The 16,688-nt window shown below is 38.7% G+C and overlaps 1 protein-coding gene across 2 annotated transcripts in view; it reads right to left on the bottom strand.

Annotated features, from left to right (window-relative positions):
- MROH2B (maestro heat like repeat family member 2B) overlaps window positions 1-10,232 on the bottom strand; it is a 63,705-nt gene extending 53,473 nt beyond the window's left edge. Inside the window, exons 1-6 of one of the 2 annotated variants that reach the window (XM_029940954.1) lie at window positions 10,173-10,232; window positions 8,301-8,362; window positions 6,605-6,715; window positions 4,567-4,726; window positions 3,759-3,857; window positions 995-1,149 (exon numbers count right to left, since the gene is read on the bottom strand). In XM_029940954.1, the coding sequence (XP_029796814.1) occupies window positions 995-1,149; window positions 3,759-3,857; window positions 4,567-4,726; window positions 6,605-6,715; window positions 8,301-8,362; window positions 10,173-10,200 (615 nt within the window). In that variant the 5' untranslated portion in view covers window positions 10,201-10,232. The remainder of the gene's footprint in view (window positions 1-994; window positions 1,150-3,758; window positions 3,858-4,566; window positions 4,727-6,604; window positions 6,716-8,300; window positions 8,363-10,172) is intronic. The other variant, XM_029940955.1, reaches the window with a different exon arrangement.
- Window positions 10,233-16,688: the final 6,456 nt, after the last annotated feature.

Here is a 16,688-nt window from a genome sequence, read left to right as displayed (position 1 = left end):
TAGGGAATGCGTCTTGCCTGCAGTGAATGTCTTTATAGGCTGCAAGCTCAGTTTCAATGCCAAGGCCTTTCCAGTACTCACCACAGGAGTTAAGTGCTTTGCTCTTTGTGTTTCCTTATTACTTTGTGTACCTTCTTGTCACTTGTCTTACTCTTTCTGTGGGAAGCTAGGAAAGTGCTTGGCAAATTTGTACTGAATTTTGTTTTTCAGGTGCTTTAAAGAAAAGACTTCTACAGGATATTTTAAAGGTTCCATGTTTGCTAATGATTTAACTACCCCAGCCTGTTAAGAAAAACAAATGCTTTGGTAGCTTAAAGTATAGAAAAGAAACTGAACTAGAGAAAACTATGTGTTATATCTTTTATAATATATACATAATATAATATCTATTTTATACCAATAAAAAAACCTAAATAGGATTTAATGTAGCCTCCATTTAAAAATTATACCAATTAAGCAAGGTCAGCATGGGTTTATATGTGAATGCACTTTGTTATCTATGCTGTGCAAGACATGACAATGTTTTGAAGCACATTCTTTAGATGTTATTTTATTTCATTGTCACCTTCATAGAAAAGGAAATTTTTGTGGCCTGTAGTTTTTCTTAGTCAATGACTCAGCCCACATATGGATTATAAGGCATGAAATAACTAACTTTTTATGTATTTTACACATTTTCAGTTACTGATTGTTCTTTCCATACATTGGAATGTCAGTTCTATAAGAGTGGTGATTTTGGTTTGTTTAATCCCTGCTGTATCCTCACCATGTGGAACAGTGGCTGGTATGTCATGGGGACTCAATAAATATTAGTGCAGGAATGAATAAACAGTGATTTGAAACAGGAAAAGCAAATAGAGTTGATAAACCTGACAAATCACAACTCATAGCTTTTCAAAATAACTAAGACTAATTATCGTGCCAGAAAGAGTGGAGTAAGTTGAACCAGCACGGAAGGAGAGCTAGCTTGAGGCATGTTGAGGTCGCCACTCACTTGCACGGGTGAGGCAGTGGGGGCCCACTTCTCCATTATAAACCGGAACAACATGAAGATCTTATCAGAGAGTCGGTTGGCATCCAGTCTGGGATACGGGAAGTCCCTCCAGTGGTTGACATACTGGTAGACAGCCTTGCTGAACTTCTCAAGGGCTGCGTTTTAAAAACAACCACAGACTGAGAAAAATCTAAAGATGGGGGGGCATAAAATAATTTGAGAAGAGTATGCTGATGATTAGCAAATGGGTAATAGTTTCTATGAAATGTTATGACTGTACCAAATAAACATATAAAAACTATTCGGCCACATTAGTGAAATGCAAATTAAAACCATAATGAGATATTACAACAAACCTCCCAGAATTGCTAAAATTTCAGGCAGTTTCAAATGTTGGTAAGACTAAGGTGCAACTGGTATTTTCATATACTGCTGTGGGGAGCAAGAACTGATATAAATACTTTAGAAAGCTGTTTGATGGTATCTACCAAAGTTGAATATGTGTTCTCCATGACCCAGAAATTCTACTCCTAAGTATATGGTCATTAGCTACACAAGTATATAGGAATTAAAAATCTTATACAAGAATGTTCATACTCACTTTTATTTGGTAATAATCTCAAACAGGAGATAGTCTAAATATCTGCCAACAGATAGGATGGAAAAATTGTAGTATAGACGTGTAATAGTGTACAGAAGTGAAAATGGACCATAGTTTCACACAACAACATGTAGGATCTCACAAATAGAACTAATCTCTGGTTGTCAGGGTTGTGGTTACCCTTGGAGAGGGCACAGATGGTGATAATTGGGAGAAAAGATGAGGTGGCTTCTGGGGTATTAGTAATGTCTTATTTCTTGACCCGACTGGCGGTAAGTTCATTTTGTGACAATTCATCAACCTGTATGCTTCTGATTTCTATGTTTTTCCATGTGTCTGTTTCCCTTCAATAAAATAACATGTTGGGCCTACAAAAATATTTGCACCACCAACCTATATATACTTGCATCGACTGCACTAAATACTATTTGTTCCTTCAGCCCTCATGTTTTACTAGATGATAAGAAAATTCATGGTTTACTCCTTAATTATACTTCACATGCAAATAATACTTTGGAAAGATCCTGAGTATCTTAGAGCTGGCCATTTACTAGCTAATTCACATTCTCATCAAACCGATAATCTCCTGCTATGCTTTGTCATAATTGTGTGTGTGTGTGTGTGTGTTTGTCTTACACTGTCCTATAAACAACATTAAAGAAAAGATGTCTTATCTATTGATGGTATCTGAAGCAACCAGCACAATGTCTGCGTACTGACTGATCGAATGAAGAGCTAGATGAATGGATGAATGACTACAAACCTGTATACCTGTTCTTTAGGGGCAGTCAGGCAAAAATTGCTTTAGGGCGAAGGGTGCTAGATAACTTTATAACACAAGGACAGAGAATCCCTTATTCTATGCCATGATGATTTCTAATTTTATTTTCTTTTCCTTGTTGGTTGTTGATATTGCAGATAGAAATGCTATTACAGGCACCAAAGTTTATTTGCAAGAACACAGTGTTGGCTGTGATAGTAAGTAGGGAAAATAAAAAAGTATTGGAAAGTGGGCTAATCTAGTGTAACTGCTCAAGTCTTTGAACCAGACTGTCTCAATTCAAATCTTGGCTCTGTCCCACACTAGCTGTGACTGTTGGCAAGTGGTTAACCTTTCTAGGTCTCAATTTTCTCATCTGTGAAATGGAGGGAAAATGTTACTTACCTAATGGGGTTGTTGTAGGGTTAAAGGAAACAATAATCTTAAAATACCCAAGTATTTTAGCACAAGCATAGTAAATTCTCAGTATATATCAGATTAAATGTTACTTCCATTGAGGACAGACAAGAAGAAATAGAACAGAAAAGACTTGGTTGAAGTCTTGGTAAAGATGATATTCTTGACAGCATGGGCTTTTAAATATTACAAAATAGTAGTGTTGGGGATGTCAGAGGTGAGAGGGATCTTACTAATCACTTTATTTAATGTATTTAGGATGAAAATGAGACTGAGAGAGGGCAGAGTCACCTGATAGTTCAGTGGATGCTCAGAGAGAAGAGTCTCCAGACTCATCCAAAAGCCCCTCACTGTGCTGTGTTTTTTCCTAGGAATTCCAGTGCATGTTCTTCTTTGTAGACTCTTGAATACTGTGGTTGTATTTCAGTTTTGGGGGGAGAGGGGACTTGTGACCCATAGTCTGTTTACCTATTTTCCTTAATTTTATAATTGCTTGTGTTTTGATTAGTTTGATTACTTATCATTATTACAATATTGCATTATAAAGAGATGCCAAAATTTAGCCTACTGCTAAGAGCTGATGAGCTCCTAGAACATTGTGGGGAGAGCATGAATGGAACTAAAGAAGGAGGGTAGAAATGGAGGCTGCTTAGGGCAGTGGAAAGAGTACAGACGGAGCAGTCACATAGACATGAGTGCTACTTCTCAGTCTCATTGACCGTCACCATTTTAAGGAGATTGCTTAATTTCTATGACCTGCAGTTTCTCATCTGTAAAATGGGGTAATAGTACTTACCTTGCTTTGAGGATTGAGAGATATAGAATTGTAATTGCTGTGAGGATTGAGAGAGAAATTCCCATGTGGTAGGCACAGTAAATGGTAGCTATTGGTGTTAGAAGGAGCAGAACTAGAGTGAAAGGAAAATTAAACATTTGCTCAATTCATAGTGTGGTCTTCACAAAGAGGGAACCATAGGGATACCCACCAATACAGAAAACTCCCTTCATTCTTTCCTCTTCTGCCAGCCTGAGCATGGTTTGCATGGTAAGCAGGGTCATCATCATGAAGGGAATACTCTGGGACACTGCCAAGAGGGGCGCAAGAGGAGAAAAGTGTTATCCTCTCCACTGGAATGTTCTGTGACTTTCATGTCAGCACCAAGCATTTCAAGGCTGCGTGAGGGACACAGATAAGGTGTAGCAGGAAGAAATCCTCCTCTATCACTCTCTTGCCATAATGCCTGGCTGTAGTTAGAGAATTAAGAAGTGGTTGGTTTAAAATAAGGTGCTAGCTATAAAGTCACCTGTACCCATATCTTGGTAGCAATTGCTTATTTGGATGATTATTTTATAAATGTCCATCTCTCCCACCAGAAGTTTCCTGCATTCCCAGAACCTAGCACAGGTAATAGACACTCAATAAATAAATAAACAACAAACAAATCTCTGTTAAGTAAAATGGTGTAGAAAAATAATCATAGCAAACCCTTAGTTCATGTAAGTGTCCAGTGGTTTGTTTTGTGGCACATGCCTTGTGGGAAAAGGGCTTTTGTAAAAACAAAGCCAGATGAAAGGGAAGGTGAGGGTGGAAGGGAGTCCAGCCAAATCCAGAGCAGCATGGACTACTGGCGGGTCAGCAGGCTGAGCAACAACTGCCATATCCTGCTACTGATATTCTTTAGTGCAGCAGAAAGGAGATAAGTTCTCTTTTCTGTTGTTCGCACCCATTTGGTTTTAGACAATTAGTCAGGGCTGTTGTTTCCCAGGAAAGTGTGGAGGTTATTCCCTCCATACCGTAGCTTGTTGCCAGTTCAGCCAAAGCAAGCACAATGAATTCATTTGGTAGCTCCAGTATCCTGAAGTTACTTTGGACTTCATACATCACAGAGTTGAAATCATGTGCAGCAAGAGACACCAAAACCTCACCTGCCAGCATTCTGGTTTCTCTGAGGATCTGAGGAAGAAAAGGAAAATAACAGTAACAACTGGAGAAAGAGCAGAGTGAGTTTGCAGAGAGCTAACAGCCTAGCTAATATTCTGAGTTCCCCTGGCTTTGGGATAGAGAGCAGGCTGTTACTATCCCAGGGGGTGTAAGAGACAGAGCACAGCAGGGGAAAGGGGCAGAAGGAAGAGAGAGAGGACACCTTAAGCAGATTCCATGCTCAGTGTGGAGACCAATGAAGGGCATGATCCCACATTCCTGGGATTGTGACCTGAGCTGAAACCAAATGTCGGAAGCTCAACTAACGGAAGTACCCAGGCACCTCCCAGATGTAATTTTAATGAACTTTAAAAATTATGTCTTAATAAGGTTCTGGTAAATGTGAGGTCAATGTTCGTTTTATTGCTAATTGGCCAGGCACTATGAACCTAGAATTTATGTTTTGTGTTTGAGTGATGAATCACTACAGTTGAAAGACTGAAGAGAATGGTGGAAGGGAAACCGGGCCAGGAGTCTAGAGTGGGGTTTTAGTATTGTCCTGATACAGTTATTGTTGATACTGGAGATATTTGGAGGGGCTGCTGTTTTTGGTACTGCTCAACTAGGTAAATTTGATGAAGTCTCCTGCTGAGGAAAATAAAAAGAGCTAGACAAGATATTAAAAAATATACTGGGGACGCCTGGGTGGCTGAGTCGGTTAAGCCTCCGGCTTCGGCTCAGGTCAGATCTCACGTTTGTGGGTTTGAGCCCCACGTCAGGTTCTGTGCTGACAGCTAGCTCAGAGCCTGTAGCCTGCTTTCGGTTCTGTGTCTCTTTCTCTCTCTGTCACTCCCCTCTCATGCTTTGTCTCTCTCTGTATCGAAAATAAATAAAACATTAAAAAATTTTTTTAAAACATCAGACTTTGGTTTGGGTCATGATCTTGTGGTCCGTGAGTTTGAGCCCCCTGTTGAACTCTGTGCTGACAGCTCAGAGCCTGGAGCCTATTTCGTATTTTGTATCTCCCTCTCTCTCTGCCTCTCTGCCGCTCACATTCTGTCTCACTCTCTCCTTCAAAAATAAACATTTAAGAAATTAAAAAAATATATATTCATAAAAATATCACAGTGTAGGGTGGAATGAATTACTAAATTGAGATCAGGAAAAGATTGGGAATCTGGAGACATAAGTTCTATATTTGAGGCTGCTTTGCAGTATTTTGGGAAGAATAAACAGAGTTTAGGACCAACAAATGGGGAGACCTTGGTCATCCCACATCTCATCTTCTGGTCTAAGACCGCAAAAGCCTGCATTTAAATGAAATGTTCAATTGACCCTCCATGAACTGTAGTCCAACCTGGAGTCATAGATGTGCCCTGCCTCCCTCCCCCCACCCTTCTCCAAAACCTCAAGTTCTGAAATTAATCATAGATTGTTAGTACCCTTGACAGAGAGCACGTAAAAATCCTTTCTGGAAGAAAATAACATCTTAGGACTCAAATTATTTCTACAAAAATTTTTCAGATATAATACCTAAAGTGTGTAGATAAGTAGGCATATGAAGAAATCATAATTCATATGGAAAGAAAAAGAAAACTAGGTTCTAGTTATGTGTTCTGTTAATAGCTGTGTTACTTTGAAAAAAATAAAATCTCTCCAAGCATCAACATGTTCACCTAAGAGTGGAATGGATCATATGATCTTTCAAGTCTTCTTTAGCTTTGCCTTAGTTTCCTTATCTGTGAAGGGATAAATAATAGGTATTTAATAATATCATGAACAAATGAAAGGGATCTGAGGTCTAGATGGCAATGTACAAGAAGCTTATAAATGTCTATGTGGATGCAGTTGGGTCACTTAAAGACCTGCTGCTGGCCCTGACATTGATTCATTGTCAAAAATGAAACTTACATTGTTGTCTCTCATGTCCTTAGAAGCATAGTAAATCAACCGTTGGACAATTGCATCATCCAAGATGTCGGTATTCTGAACGATGGAAGTGAGATGACTATAAATATTTTCCTGTGGACATACAAGCAAATACACAGAAATTTGATTTGCAGAACTAAAGGAATCGGATGAAGTCCAAACGAATAACACCATCAAGCTGAGTAATGTCTTTTTACTTCATAATGGATTTTATATACCTTAACTGGGGCTTCCTAAACGTAATATGCAACTTTAGGAGTACAGACTTAGATGTAAAGAAAAGTTCTTTCTGAAAACTACTTAACCTGACAAAAATACTTCGATGAAATCTAACTGAAGGTGGAGGCAGCCTAGCTGACAAATCAGTCTTGAAAATCACTGTTTTAGGGCCCTCAGGGGACTGGAAATGCCCACTATCCTGATTACTGTTCTGGCCACGAGGGAGTGACTATGGTAATAAGGAGCACATTGTGATTACCAAAGAGGCTGATATGCTATGAAGCTGGATCCTTAGAGAAATTTATAAGTCCTTGGTTTTAGTTCTGCCTTATAGAGAGAAAGTTGTGAATTCTTTTGGACAGATCTTAGCCTTTGGAAATCATGGGGCTTGGCCAGGTGCTGTGCGAGACGTCTCTTCTAAATCCCTTAGGTGGCTACATGGCCTTTGATAGATGAGAGACTGGTGTTCTGAAATGCCCACAGCCTCCGGCATATTGCCTTTGAGGTACGGTGCCCAGGTTGAAGGTGTGAAATAACTTCCTTGCATAAGGGATCCTCATATACAGCCAGGGTTGAGAACTGCTGATAGAGGTATATGTAGGCCCTGCCCTTCACAGGGAGGCTGCATTGAATCATGATTAGGAACATTTTTCTTTCTTTTCTTTTCCTTTCTTTTCTTTTCTTTTCTTTTCTTTTCTTTTCTTTTCTTTTCTTTTCTTTTCTTTTCTTTTCTTTTCTTTTCTTTTTTTCTTTTCTTCTCTTCTCTTCTCTTCTCTTCTCTTCTCTTCTCTTCTCTTCTCTTCTCTTCTCTTCTTTTCTGAGTCAGACAAGCTTGTGTTCGGATGTTGTCCTGCTCTTCTAGTCATGTAACTGCTCTGGGTCTCAGTCTTCTGAGTTGTGAAATGGAGACAGCTATACCTACCTCATACAGGTGTGAGGAGTGAAGATAATACAACTCACTACTGTTTGGAAAGCATCTAGTGGGCTGCTCCCCAGACAAGTGTCCCTGGAGGTAGATGATATTTCACAAAAGGTCATTGAAGTCAAGAAGGCATTCACATCCCAGAAAAATAAACTTCTAATTGTGAAACAGCATCACAGACGAGTAGGGGAGAGCTTTTGGGATTTTCATAGGAACTCTCATTTCATTCAGGAGACGTGATCCTTATAGTTGTGAGTCTGACGTCCCCTTTTTACCACATCTGCATGTTTAAGGTCATAGAAAGGGACATTCTTTTGCTAGCTTCCATAATTGGATACTCTGATTTCTCAAATATAAATGTCATTGTTTAAACATTATAATGACTTCCCATTATAACTGTATTTTCTGAATGATGGAATGCCATGTCAGAAGCCAGAGGGAAAAGAGGAAGTCAAGGCAAAGAAGGAGGTATATGAAATATTGCAATAATTAGACAAGAAAAAGTAAATGCAAGAGATTTTTCTCTGTTTTCCTTACCTTACTAATATTATCTTCTATGTTCAGCATGCCTAGAGTGAGGTTAATATCTCCAAGAGTCTCTAAAATGCACAGAAAAAGAATTGAGTCTCTGCTGAAATGCTCTATTAATTATGATGCAATAGTTATAGAAATATATTTTTTTAAGTTTTTAAATGTTTTATTTATTTTTGAGACAGAGACAGAGCACGAGAGGGGGAGGGGCAGAGAGAGGAGGAGACAGAACCAGAAGCAAGCTCCAGGCTCTGAGCTAGCTGTCAGCACAGAGCCTGACGCGGAGCTCGAACCCATGAACGTGAGATCTGTCCTGAGCCAAAGCCGGAGGCTTAACCGACTGAGCCACCCAGGCACCCCGGAAATATTTTTTCTATTGCCTTCTCTCTCTCTCTCTCTCTCTCTCTCTCTCTCTCTCTCTCTTTCTCTCTCTCTCTCTCTCTCTCTTTCTCTCTCTCTCTCTCTCTCTCCCTCCCTCCCTCTCTCTTTTGCCCTCTATTGCCCTTCTTTTTTAATGTTTATTCATTTTTCAGAGAGAAAGAGAGAGAGAGAGGGGGGTAAGGGCAGAGAGAGGGAGACACAGAATCTGAAACAGGCTCCAGGCTCTGAGTTATCCACACAGAGCCCAATGCAAGATCATGACCTGAGCCGAAGGTGCCACTTAACCAACTGAGTCACCCAGGCGCCCCCTTCTTGACTGCCAACTCTGATGGTAGGAGCTGTGTCTTATTCATATTTCAAAGACTTGACATACTTGCTAATAGCAGATACTTAGTATTTTTTTCAAAGGTGAAGGGGAAGATAAAAGATGCCACATTGCTAATTATCCCTCCTCTCATGTAGGTATCATCCTATACATCCTCCTCATCAAGGCTAAGCTCTCAGAGATGCCATGAGATGAAACTCTGACACCCTTGGATGTGAGAAGGCAATGGTGTGATATAGCTGTTTACTTTCACTTCCCCTCAGCACCTCCTCCATGTTGTTTTCCATATTTTGGCCACCTCTGGCCTACCTCTCTTCCTCGTTGTCTAAACTTCTGGCCTTACCAAGTCCTTCTTCTGATCCCAAGCTCATGGAAACTTCTCTTTTATTTATTTTTTTAAATTAAAAACATTAATGTTTATTTATTTTTGAGAGAGACAGAGAGAGAGAGAGAGAGAAAGAGAGGGGGGGGAGGGGCAGAGAGAGAGGGAGACACAGAATCCAAAGCAGGCTCCAGGCTCTGGGCTGTTAGCACAGAGCCCAATCTGGGGCTCAAATTCAGTTGAAGTTGGATGCTTAACCGACTGAGCCACCCAGGGGCCCCAAAACTTCTCTTTTCTGATAACAACCTAAATTATTTTGACTTGCACTTTCCAGGCATATTTGTATTTGAATAAAGCTCATTGGAAAACTGAAAAAAAATTAGAGTCCAAGGAATTAAGCAATTTCAGGCCACATGGCAAGTTGGCAAGAGAGAAACTCTTGGAGGTGAGCCTCCAAATCAAGCCACAGAGCCCTTTAGCACGGTCTGTTTTGGCAAAGCAGATAGGCAACCATCCTTGAAAATTAGGGGAAGATATTTCCAAAGGACTCTTCCAATATTTAAGATTAAACAAAATACTTCGTTTTTGCTGTAGCCACTTTCTCTTCAGGTAGACTATATATTTTTAAAGATGAGGCACCGTTATCTCTCAGGCTCCTAGTCTATCATTGGCCCTTTACAATCAATGTGGTTTCATTATTTTTGCATAAAAGGAGAGTAGAGAGAAATAACTTTACTTTGGTGTACCTTTTCAGATCTTCCATAATGACCCACACCATCCCCCGCCCCACATATAGATATGACTGCACAGATACAAAATACTTAGCCCCTCAGGATCCTGTGATGTTCACCTGCAGATTCTTCCATGTCCTGAGTCATGTCTTGACTGTTTCAGGCTCCCTAAAAGACAGCACCTAAGTATCAGAAATAGTAAGGCTAAAAAATCAAACAAGCGAGTTGGCAAGTTTCTCACATAAGGTTTACATAAGGTTCTCTAAAGGAGAGTGCCTCCTCCACTTGATCGGCACAGTGATCTGGAAGTGTCCAGCGATGGGCTGCTATTGAAGAGGATGATGCTGTATTCTTCCACTAGGACATTTTCTTGCTTCTGAGCTCCTGCTGACCAACAAAATGGCTGCATCTCACCGAATATTGTCCCTTGAGTGGAGACCAGCGTATCTGAGAAGGAAGAAATTAGAGACTGGGACTCAAACCATTTTTGTAGACCAAAGGAGTTCCTCTCTCTAAACTTGGGTCCATTGATCACAAATTTGGGAATGGTTTTTAGTGGTCACTTTACTGGCCCAATGTTGGTAAAGCCTTTATGGTGATCTTGTTGACTGTTCTACTTGATGAAAGTCAGTCACACAAACTGGGCATGCTCAGTGGACCGGAATGCCCATCAGGGGCAGTTGAATGGAATGTCCCAACTGACAGCAGCAAAGCAAAGCCTTCTCTGCTTCCATGCTTGTTCCCCATTCCCCCTCCACCGTTCATGTGGTCTAGGCCTTAGCCTCACTCCAGGCTCAGCCTTTTTTTCTTTGATCCCATTATCTCTTTTTGTTTTCAAATCATTTTTTTATCTACTCCTCTTGACTACAATGCTTTCAACTTTACCAATGTGGACCTAAATCTGGTCCCAATGTCCCTGACTCTAAATCTATATGACCACGGTTTTCAGTTTGTCCAGGCTGACTGTATGTTAATGAGGCAGGTGTTTTCCAGGAAAGGGGCCACTAGGAGTCTATAGGTCTGGTTGTGAAAGGAGCCTTGGGAAGGAGGTCATGATGATTCTCATCTGCTGCTGCTTTTCAGTTATCCTTCATTGGTGAAGTTTATTTCAGGTTCATAAGTCAAATGCTTTCAACTAAATCTTTGAATTCATCATTCTTTTAACAGACAGATTATTTTGCATTGTATTTATTATAAAGGACCTCAGCAAGCTGCTAGTTAAGAACATTTAGAGCTTCGCAAGTCAGCATCACTATTTCCCAGATTGCGTCCATAAGTGCCTAGTGACAGGAATCACCTGGTGTCCTTATTTAAAATGTCCATTCCCAGGAATTTATAATGAGAGGAAGAAATCTGTATTTTTAATGAACACCCCTAGTGATTCTTGGGCTCACTAAAGTCTGAGAAGCACTGCCTAAGATCATTGACCAATCACTCACTACAGGATAATTGAAAATTTAGCAGTTACTTGGAGGGTGTTTTTCATGGCTGGACGAGAAGACTGCTGCTCATCCCCAGCACCATGACTTGCTCAGCTTTGAAGAGTAGGCTGAGAATTGGTAGGTTAGAGAGGTAGTGAGGTAGCCTGAAACTCATAACATCTTGTAGGGAAATAAAGATATTGCACTTTATGTGCTTGTAGAATCTTAAGGAACAATGTGCAATACAATCAATAATAAGAAAGCTAGCTATTTATGCAATTGTCATTCAATTTCTTACTCATTTTTGAATGGTGGCAATGATTTTTCTGAATGTCTGTATCTCACGATCTCCTGATTTCATAGTGTTTAGGGATGTTAGGAAATGATTGATTTGTATTGACTTTGTAATTTATTCATCAGCACATCAAAACACATCATTTTGCTAACTATTCTTTCAGATATAGCAAATTCACGCATTGATCTCTTTTCATAAAATAATATTGCAGATAGATTTTTAAAAAGCCAAACTTCGAAACAACAAATTTGCTGTCATTTTTATTCCACTTTTCTGGGCCATCTTGTTTCATTTCTCCATTATTTCCTGTCTTTCTTTTAACACCGGGTTACCACAGTATGGGTTTGATTTTTCTGAAGCCCTGGAAGCATGCTATACACTAACTCTCAAAGCTAATAGGATGGCATGTGCTAACAAATGAAGTATTGTTTCTAAGTATATGTTTGCAAAGGAGTTTAAATTCAGCTCGCTAAAGAACTGAGGAGTCTCCCTGGGTATATGGTAACCATCCCCTTTCACTCTAACTTGACAAGTGAGACTACCCGATCCCAGAACTACCATGCTCCTAAATGAGTTATTATCAGTCAGGAATCTTAATAAGACAGTAAAGGCAAAATATAAAGCTATGGGAGGATATGAATCAATCAACCAATCTAATATAAAAACATAGAAATTTGCATTTTTGTGGTTTTAATGTTAATGGTTTTATTTTGGAACACAGTTCATTTGAACGTTGACACGAATCCTTTTTCTCTTTAAATGAACAATTAGATTTTATAAAATACATTTAAAATGGATGTAGGCTCTGTTTTTTTTTTAAATTTTAAAATATAAGTCTTATCACTTACAGTCTACTGTATAGAAAGGTAAGAAACATAAGGTGGTAATTTTATACAGAGCTAAATATTCCCCTGCTTTTGGCAGCCTCTCATTTGATTCTTTTTTTTCCCTTCCCTTCCTTCTCTTTCCTCTCCATTCTCTCATGTCCTTTTCTCTACACCTCCTTTTCTGGTGTCTCTTACTCTTCTTTGCTTTTTCTACTTCTAAACAGTCACAACAAAAGAATAATTTCCAGTAAAATTCGGTTGAGTTCAATTCAAAACACATTTACTGACTACTTCCTAGGCAAGAAGCCCTATGTTAGAGCTGCTTGGACAGACCACGATGAAAGAGGCCATGTCCTAACCTCAAGGAATTCACGGTCCGTGGGGAGAAACAAGTCTACTGACACAAGCGACTGAAACAATGAGGCAGAGGAGTGACTGTTATGACAGAGGAGTAAACAAAGAGCAAGAACGAGTTGGGAATTCTTTGTGCTGAAGACAGGGGTAATACTTGAGGTGCTCTTTGAAAGTAGAGATGAGTCCTATAAATAAATGCAAGGAAATCTTTTTCTTTTTCTTTCTCTAAGTAGAAAACAACAGATCCTCTAACTGATTTCTTCATCAGCATGAATAGTGAGGATAATAGCATTTTCTTCCTTTTTTTAAAAAAGTTTTTAATGTTTATTTATTTTTGAGACAGAGAGACACGGAGCATGAGCAGGGGCGGGGCAGAGAGAGACACACACACAGAATCCAAAGCAGGCTCCAGGCTCTGAGCTGTCAGCACAGAGCCTAATGCGGGGCTCAAACTCACAAACTGTGAGATCATTATCTGTGCTGAAGTTGGACTCTTAACCAACTGAGCCACCAAACCACCCCTGTTTTTTCCATTTTTTAAACCAAAATTTAGGCTGTTATTGTTTTCAGAGCAAATATGCAATGTTTGTCTATGCCAGTATGACAAAATATATATTCAAAATTTTTTATTTTTTTTCAGAGAAGGATTCATGTATGAAATAAAAGGGAAAAGAAAATAAAACCACATTAGACTTGTACTAGACTTAGCTAAGTTCTGCCTCTAACTACCTGGTTGTATTATTATGGAAAAATCAGCCACTCTAGACTGAGTTTGAGTTCCCAATTGCAAAAAAATGAGAGGATTAGATTAGTTGACATAAGGATCATTTCTTGCATGAAGCAACTTTGTTTTCATTTTTTTAGTAATACCAAAATGATGTACAATGTTTTAAATTCCTAAACAACAAATTAATAAGTGACTTTTTTTATTGGGCCCTTTCATGGATAGGGAATTTCTTATACTCTGCCCCATATAAGCCCAGCATGGAGACTTCTTTCTTTCTTGAATTTATAGCAGTGGCCAGTGATGTAGGAAGGAGGTCAGAGAAATATCCAGGGACTGAATGCAACCCAGCCATCACTGGGAACAGCATGATGAGACATGTAAATACACCTCACAGCCTAATATAATGACTGAGCCTCAGTTAGTGCTTCTTCATAAATAATCCTTAAGAGATATTAGCCATGAATTGTTAATCTGAAGCATGTTTAAACAGCAGCTGTCTTCTGTGTTTTACTAAGCATGCTGCATTCTTAAATTGAAAATATGGTTTTAAAGTCATTGCCTCAGGAATTCAGGAGCTTAAGAATTGAAGCTAGGGAAGGGAAATGTCAAATGGATTTCTAAAATGGTTTCATTCTCAAGGGAGAGATAACTGAAGGTCTTGCAGACGGATAATTTTCCAGCAAATTGTTTCCCAAATACCTCTCATATTAGGCATATCTAGCTTTGTTACCAACAGGCTCCAGGAGAGGAACATAGGCTGACTTCATAAATTGAGTAGTGAGAGAATCAATGGGGGCCCTTAACCGCTGAAGACCTTGCCTGGTGGTCTGACATCTGGGGAATTTGCTTCTGTGACCTAGAGTTCATGTAGCCTTTCCCAGAGCTTTTACAAGGTCTAGGTTTTAACTGACAGCTACCTCTTGGATGCTCAGGTCATGTTAGTGAGAACATCTTTTTGACTGAAGAATTCAGTTTTAATGGCTGCTAGATAATTGAAAGGAGGATACTTTCATTCTCTTAAGCTTTTCATAATAAGGTACTTGGGCCACATAACTGCCTAAGTAATAACTCTTAGAAGAAACAGACATCAATATTATATTTTTATGGATTAAAAGACAATTTTATTAACTCCAGCAGTTTGTCTTACATTTAGAGAGAAAAATCGTTTACTTTTTTTTTTAAAGAAAGAAACACTTCTCTGTTTTGATTACTTTTATAAGATTGAAAATGCATTTTTAATTCATGATTTTGGTGGTTTCAATGGCCTCTAGGTGTGCCTTAAAATATGAATATTTTCATGTTACACTTAGAGATTTTTAGAATCCCACATGTTCCATGAGGGTTTTTTGGTTTGTTTATGAATTCTTTTATTTAACAATAAAAGTTTTGTTTTTTCTTTAAAGTAGTGCTAGAAAAAGTGCTCCTCCTGACCCTGACCCTCATAGCTGCATTGGAGGTGGGTTTCTTTTTATGTTTTCCTCCAAGATTTTATTTAAATTCAAGTTAGTTAGCATATAATGTAGTATTAGTTTGGGGAGTAGAATTTAACAATTTATCAGTTACATAGAACACCCAGTACTTATCCCAATAAGTGCCAAAGCCCCCAGCCACTTCCCCTCCAGCTACCTCAGTTTGTTCTTGGCATTTAAGAGTCTCTTATGGTGTGCCTCCCTCAATGTTTTTATCTTATTTTTCTTTCCCTTCCCCTATGTCGTCTGTTTTCTTTCTTAAATTCCACATATGAGTGAAATCATATGGTATTTTCTTTCTCTGACTTATTTCACTTACCATAATACATTCTAGTTCCATCCACATTATTATAAATGGCAAGATTTCATTCTTTTTGAGTGCTGAGTAATATTCCATCCCCCCCATCTTTTTTATCCTTTCACCAGCTGATGGACATTCAATGAGCTTTTAAAAACTTATTAAATGAAACTATTCAAAAACATTTTAGTCAAGAAGTGGTGGTAAAATAGTAGGTAAGTTCCAAGTAATAAAGTTTCTGGGTACCAGTAACACTCAGAAATGAACTGGGATTTTTGTTGGAAAGGAGGCAAATTATAAAACCATAAACTGGATCAAGGATTGAAAAACAAAGCTTGACTTTCATGGCTGTTCCTAGTGTTATGTAATTCTCCATCTGCTTCCATAGTGCACAGAGAAGAGTAAAGAAGTTCAAGAAGATGAACCCGGAGCCCATATCAGCATTTTGTAATTACTAAATCAGAAAAGTAGATATAAATATTAGAGATGCTTAGCAATGAAATTACTTTCTCTAAGCCTGTATCTTCTGTACAATGGTTAGTTGCATAGGGAAATGTAAGGGGGAAGAGGTTGCACTGAGTTTTCATTAAGTTATTATTACCTGTTATTTTGTTTGGGTTGTTCTTATTCTTGTATTTATAACTTAACTGAAAATTAGACCTACCAGACCAAATCATTCCAACAGCATTACATTTATCATGGTCTAAAGAGATGGTTTCCAATTTTAAGAGAAAGTGTTCTTCTAGGACTTTATGAAACAATCCTGCTGATGATATAATCAATCTAATTGTTAATTGCCTCTAAAACATTTTTCTCTTCTGTATTATATTTCACAAAATAATATTCCCTAAATCCTCTCTGTATCATGGTAATATATTTTACAAAAGCAAATTAACTGTTTCTTTGTGGTTTACAACCTAAAGCATGCAACTTCTAAGTCTGTTTCTATTCATTGATTCTTTTTATTCCTCTTACTGGTTACATTTTCCTGTACACTTAAACACTTTTCAATGGATGTCAGACATTGTAAATTATTTTTTGTTGAGTGTTGAATACTTTTAAGCTTTGTTCTGCGACATAGCTAAGTTACAGTGCAACAATTTGACCCTTTCCAAGCTTTCTTTTATTTCTTATAAGGTATAAGGACCAGACAACCTTCACGAAGGGCTAATTTGGCCCTACCACTGAGGTGATATTCTTCTGTTTCCTGTGGATTAGGAAGCTTTGCACTCTGGCTGATTGAA

Source organism: Suricata suricatta, chromosome 6 (assembly GCF_006229205.1).
Source record: "Suricata suricatta isolate VVHF042 chromosome 6, meerkat_22Aug2017_6uvM2_HiC, whole genome shotgun sequence".
In the NCBI taxonomy this organism is placed as follows: Eukaryota; Metazoa; Chordata; class Mammalia; order Carnivora; family Herpestidae; genus Suricata; species Suricata suricatta.
Note: the sequence above shows the minus strand (reverse complement) of the source record. Positions and strands in the feature narration are given on the sequence as shown.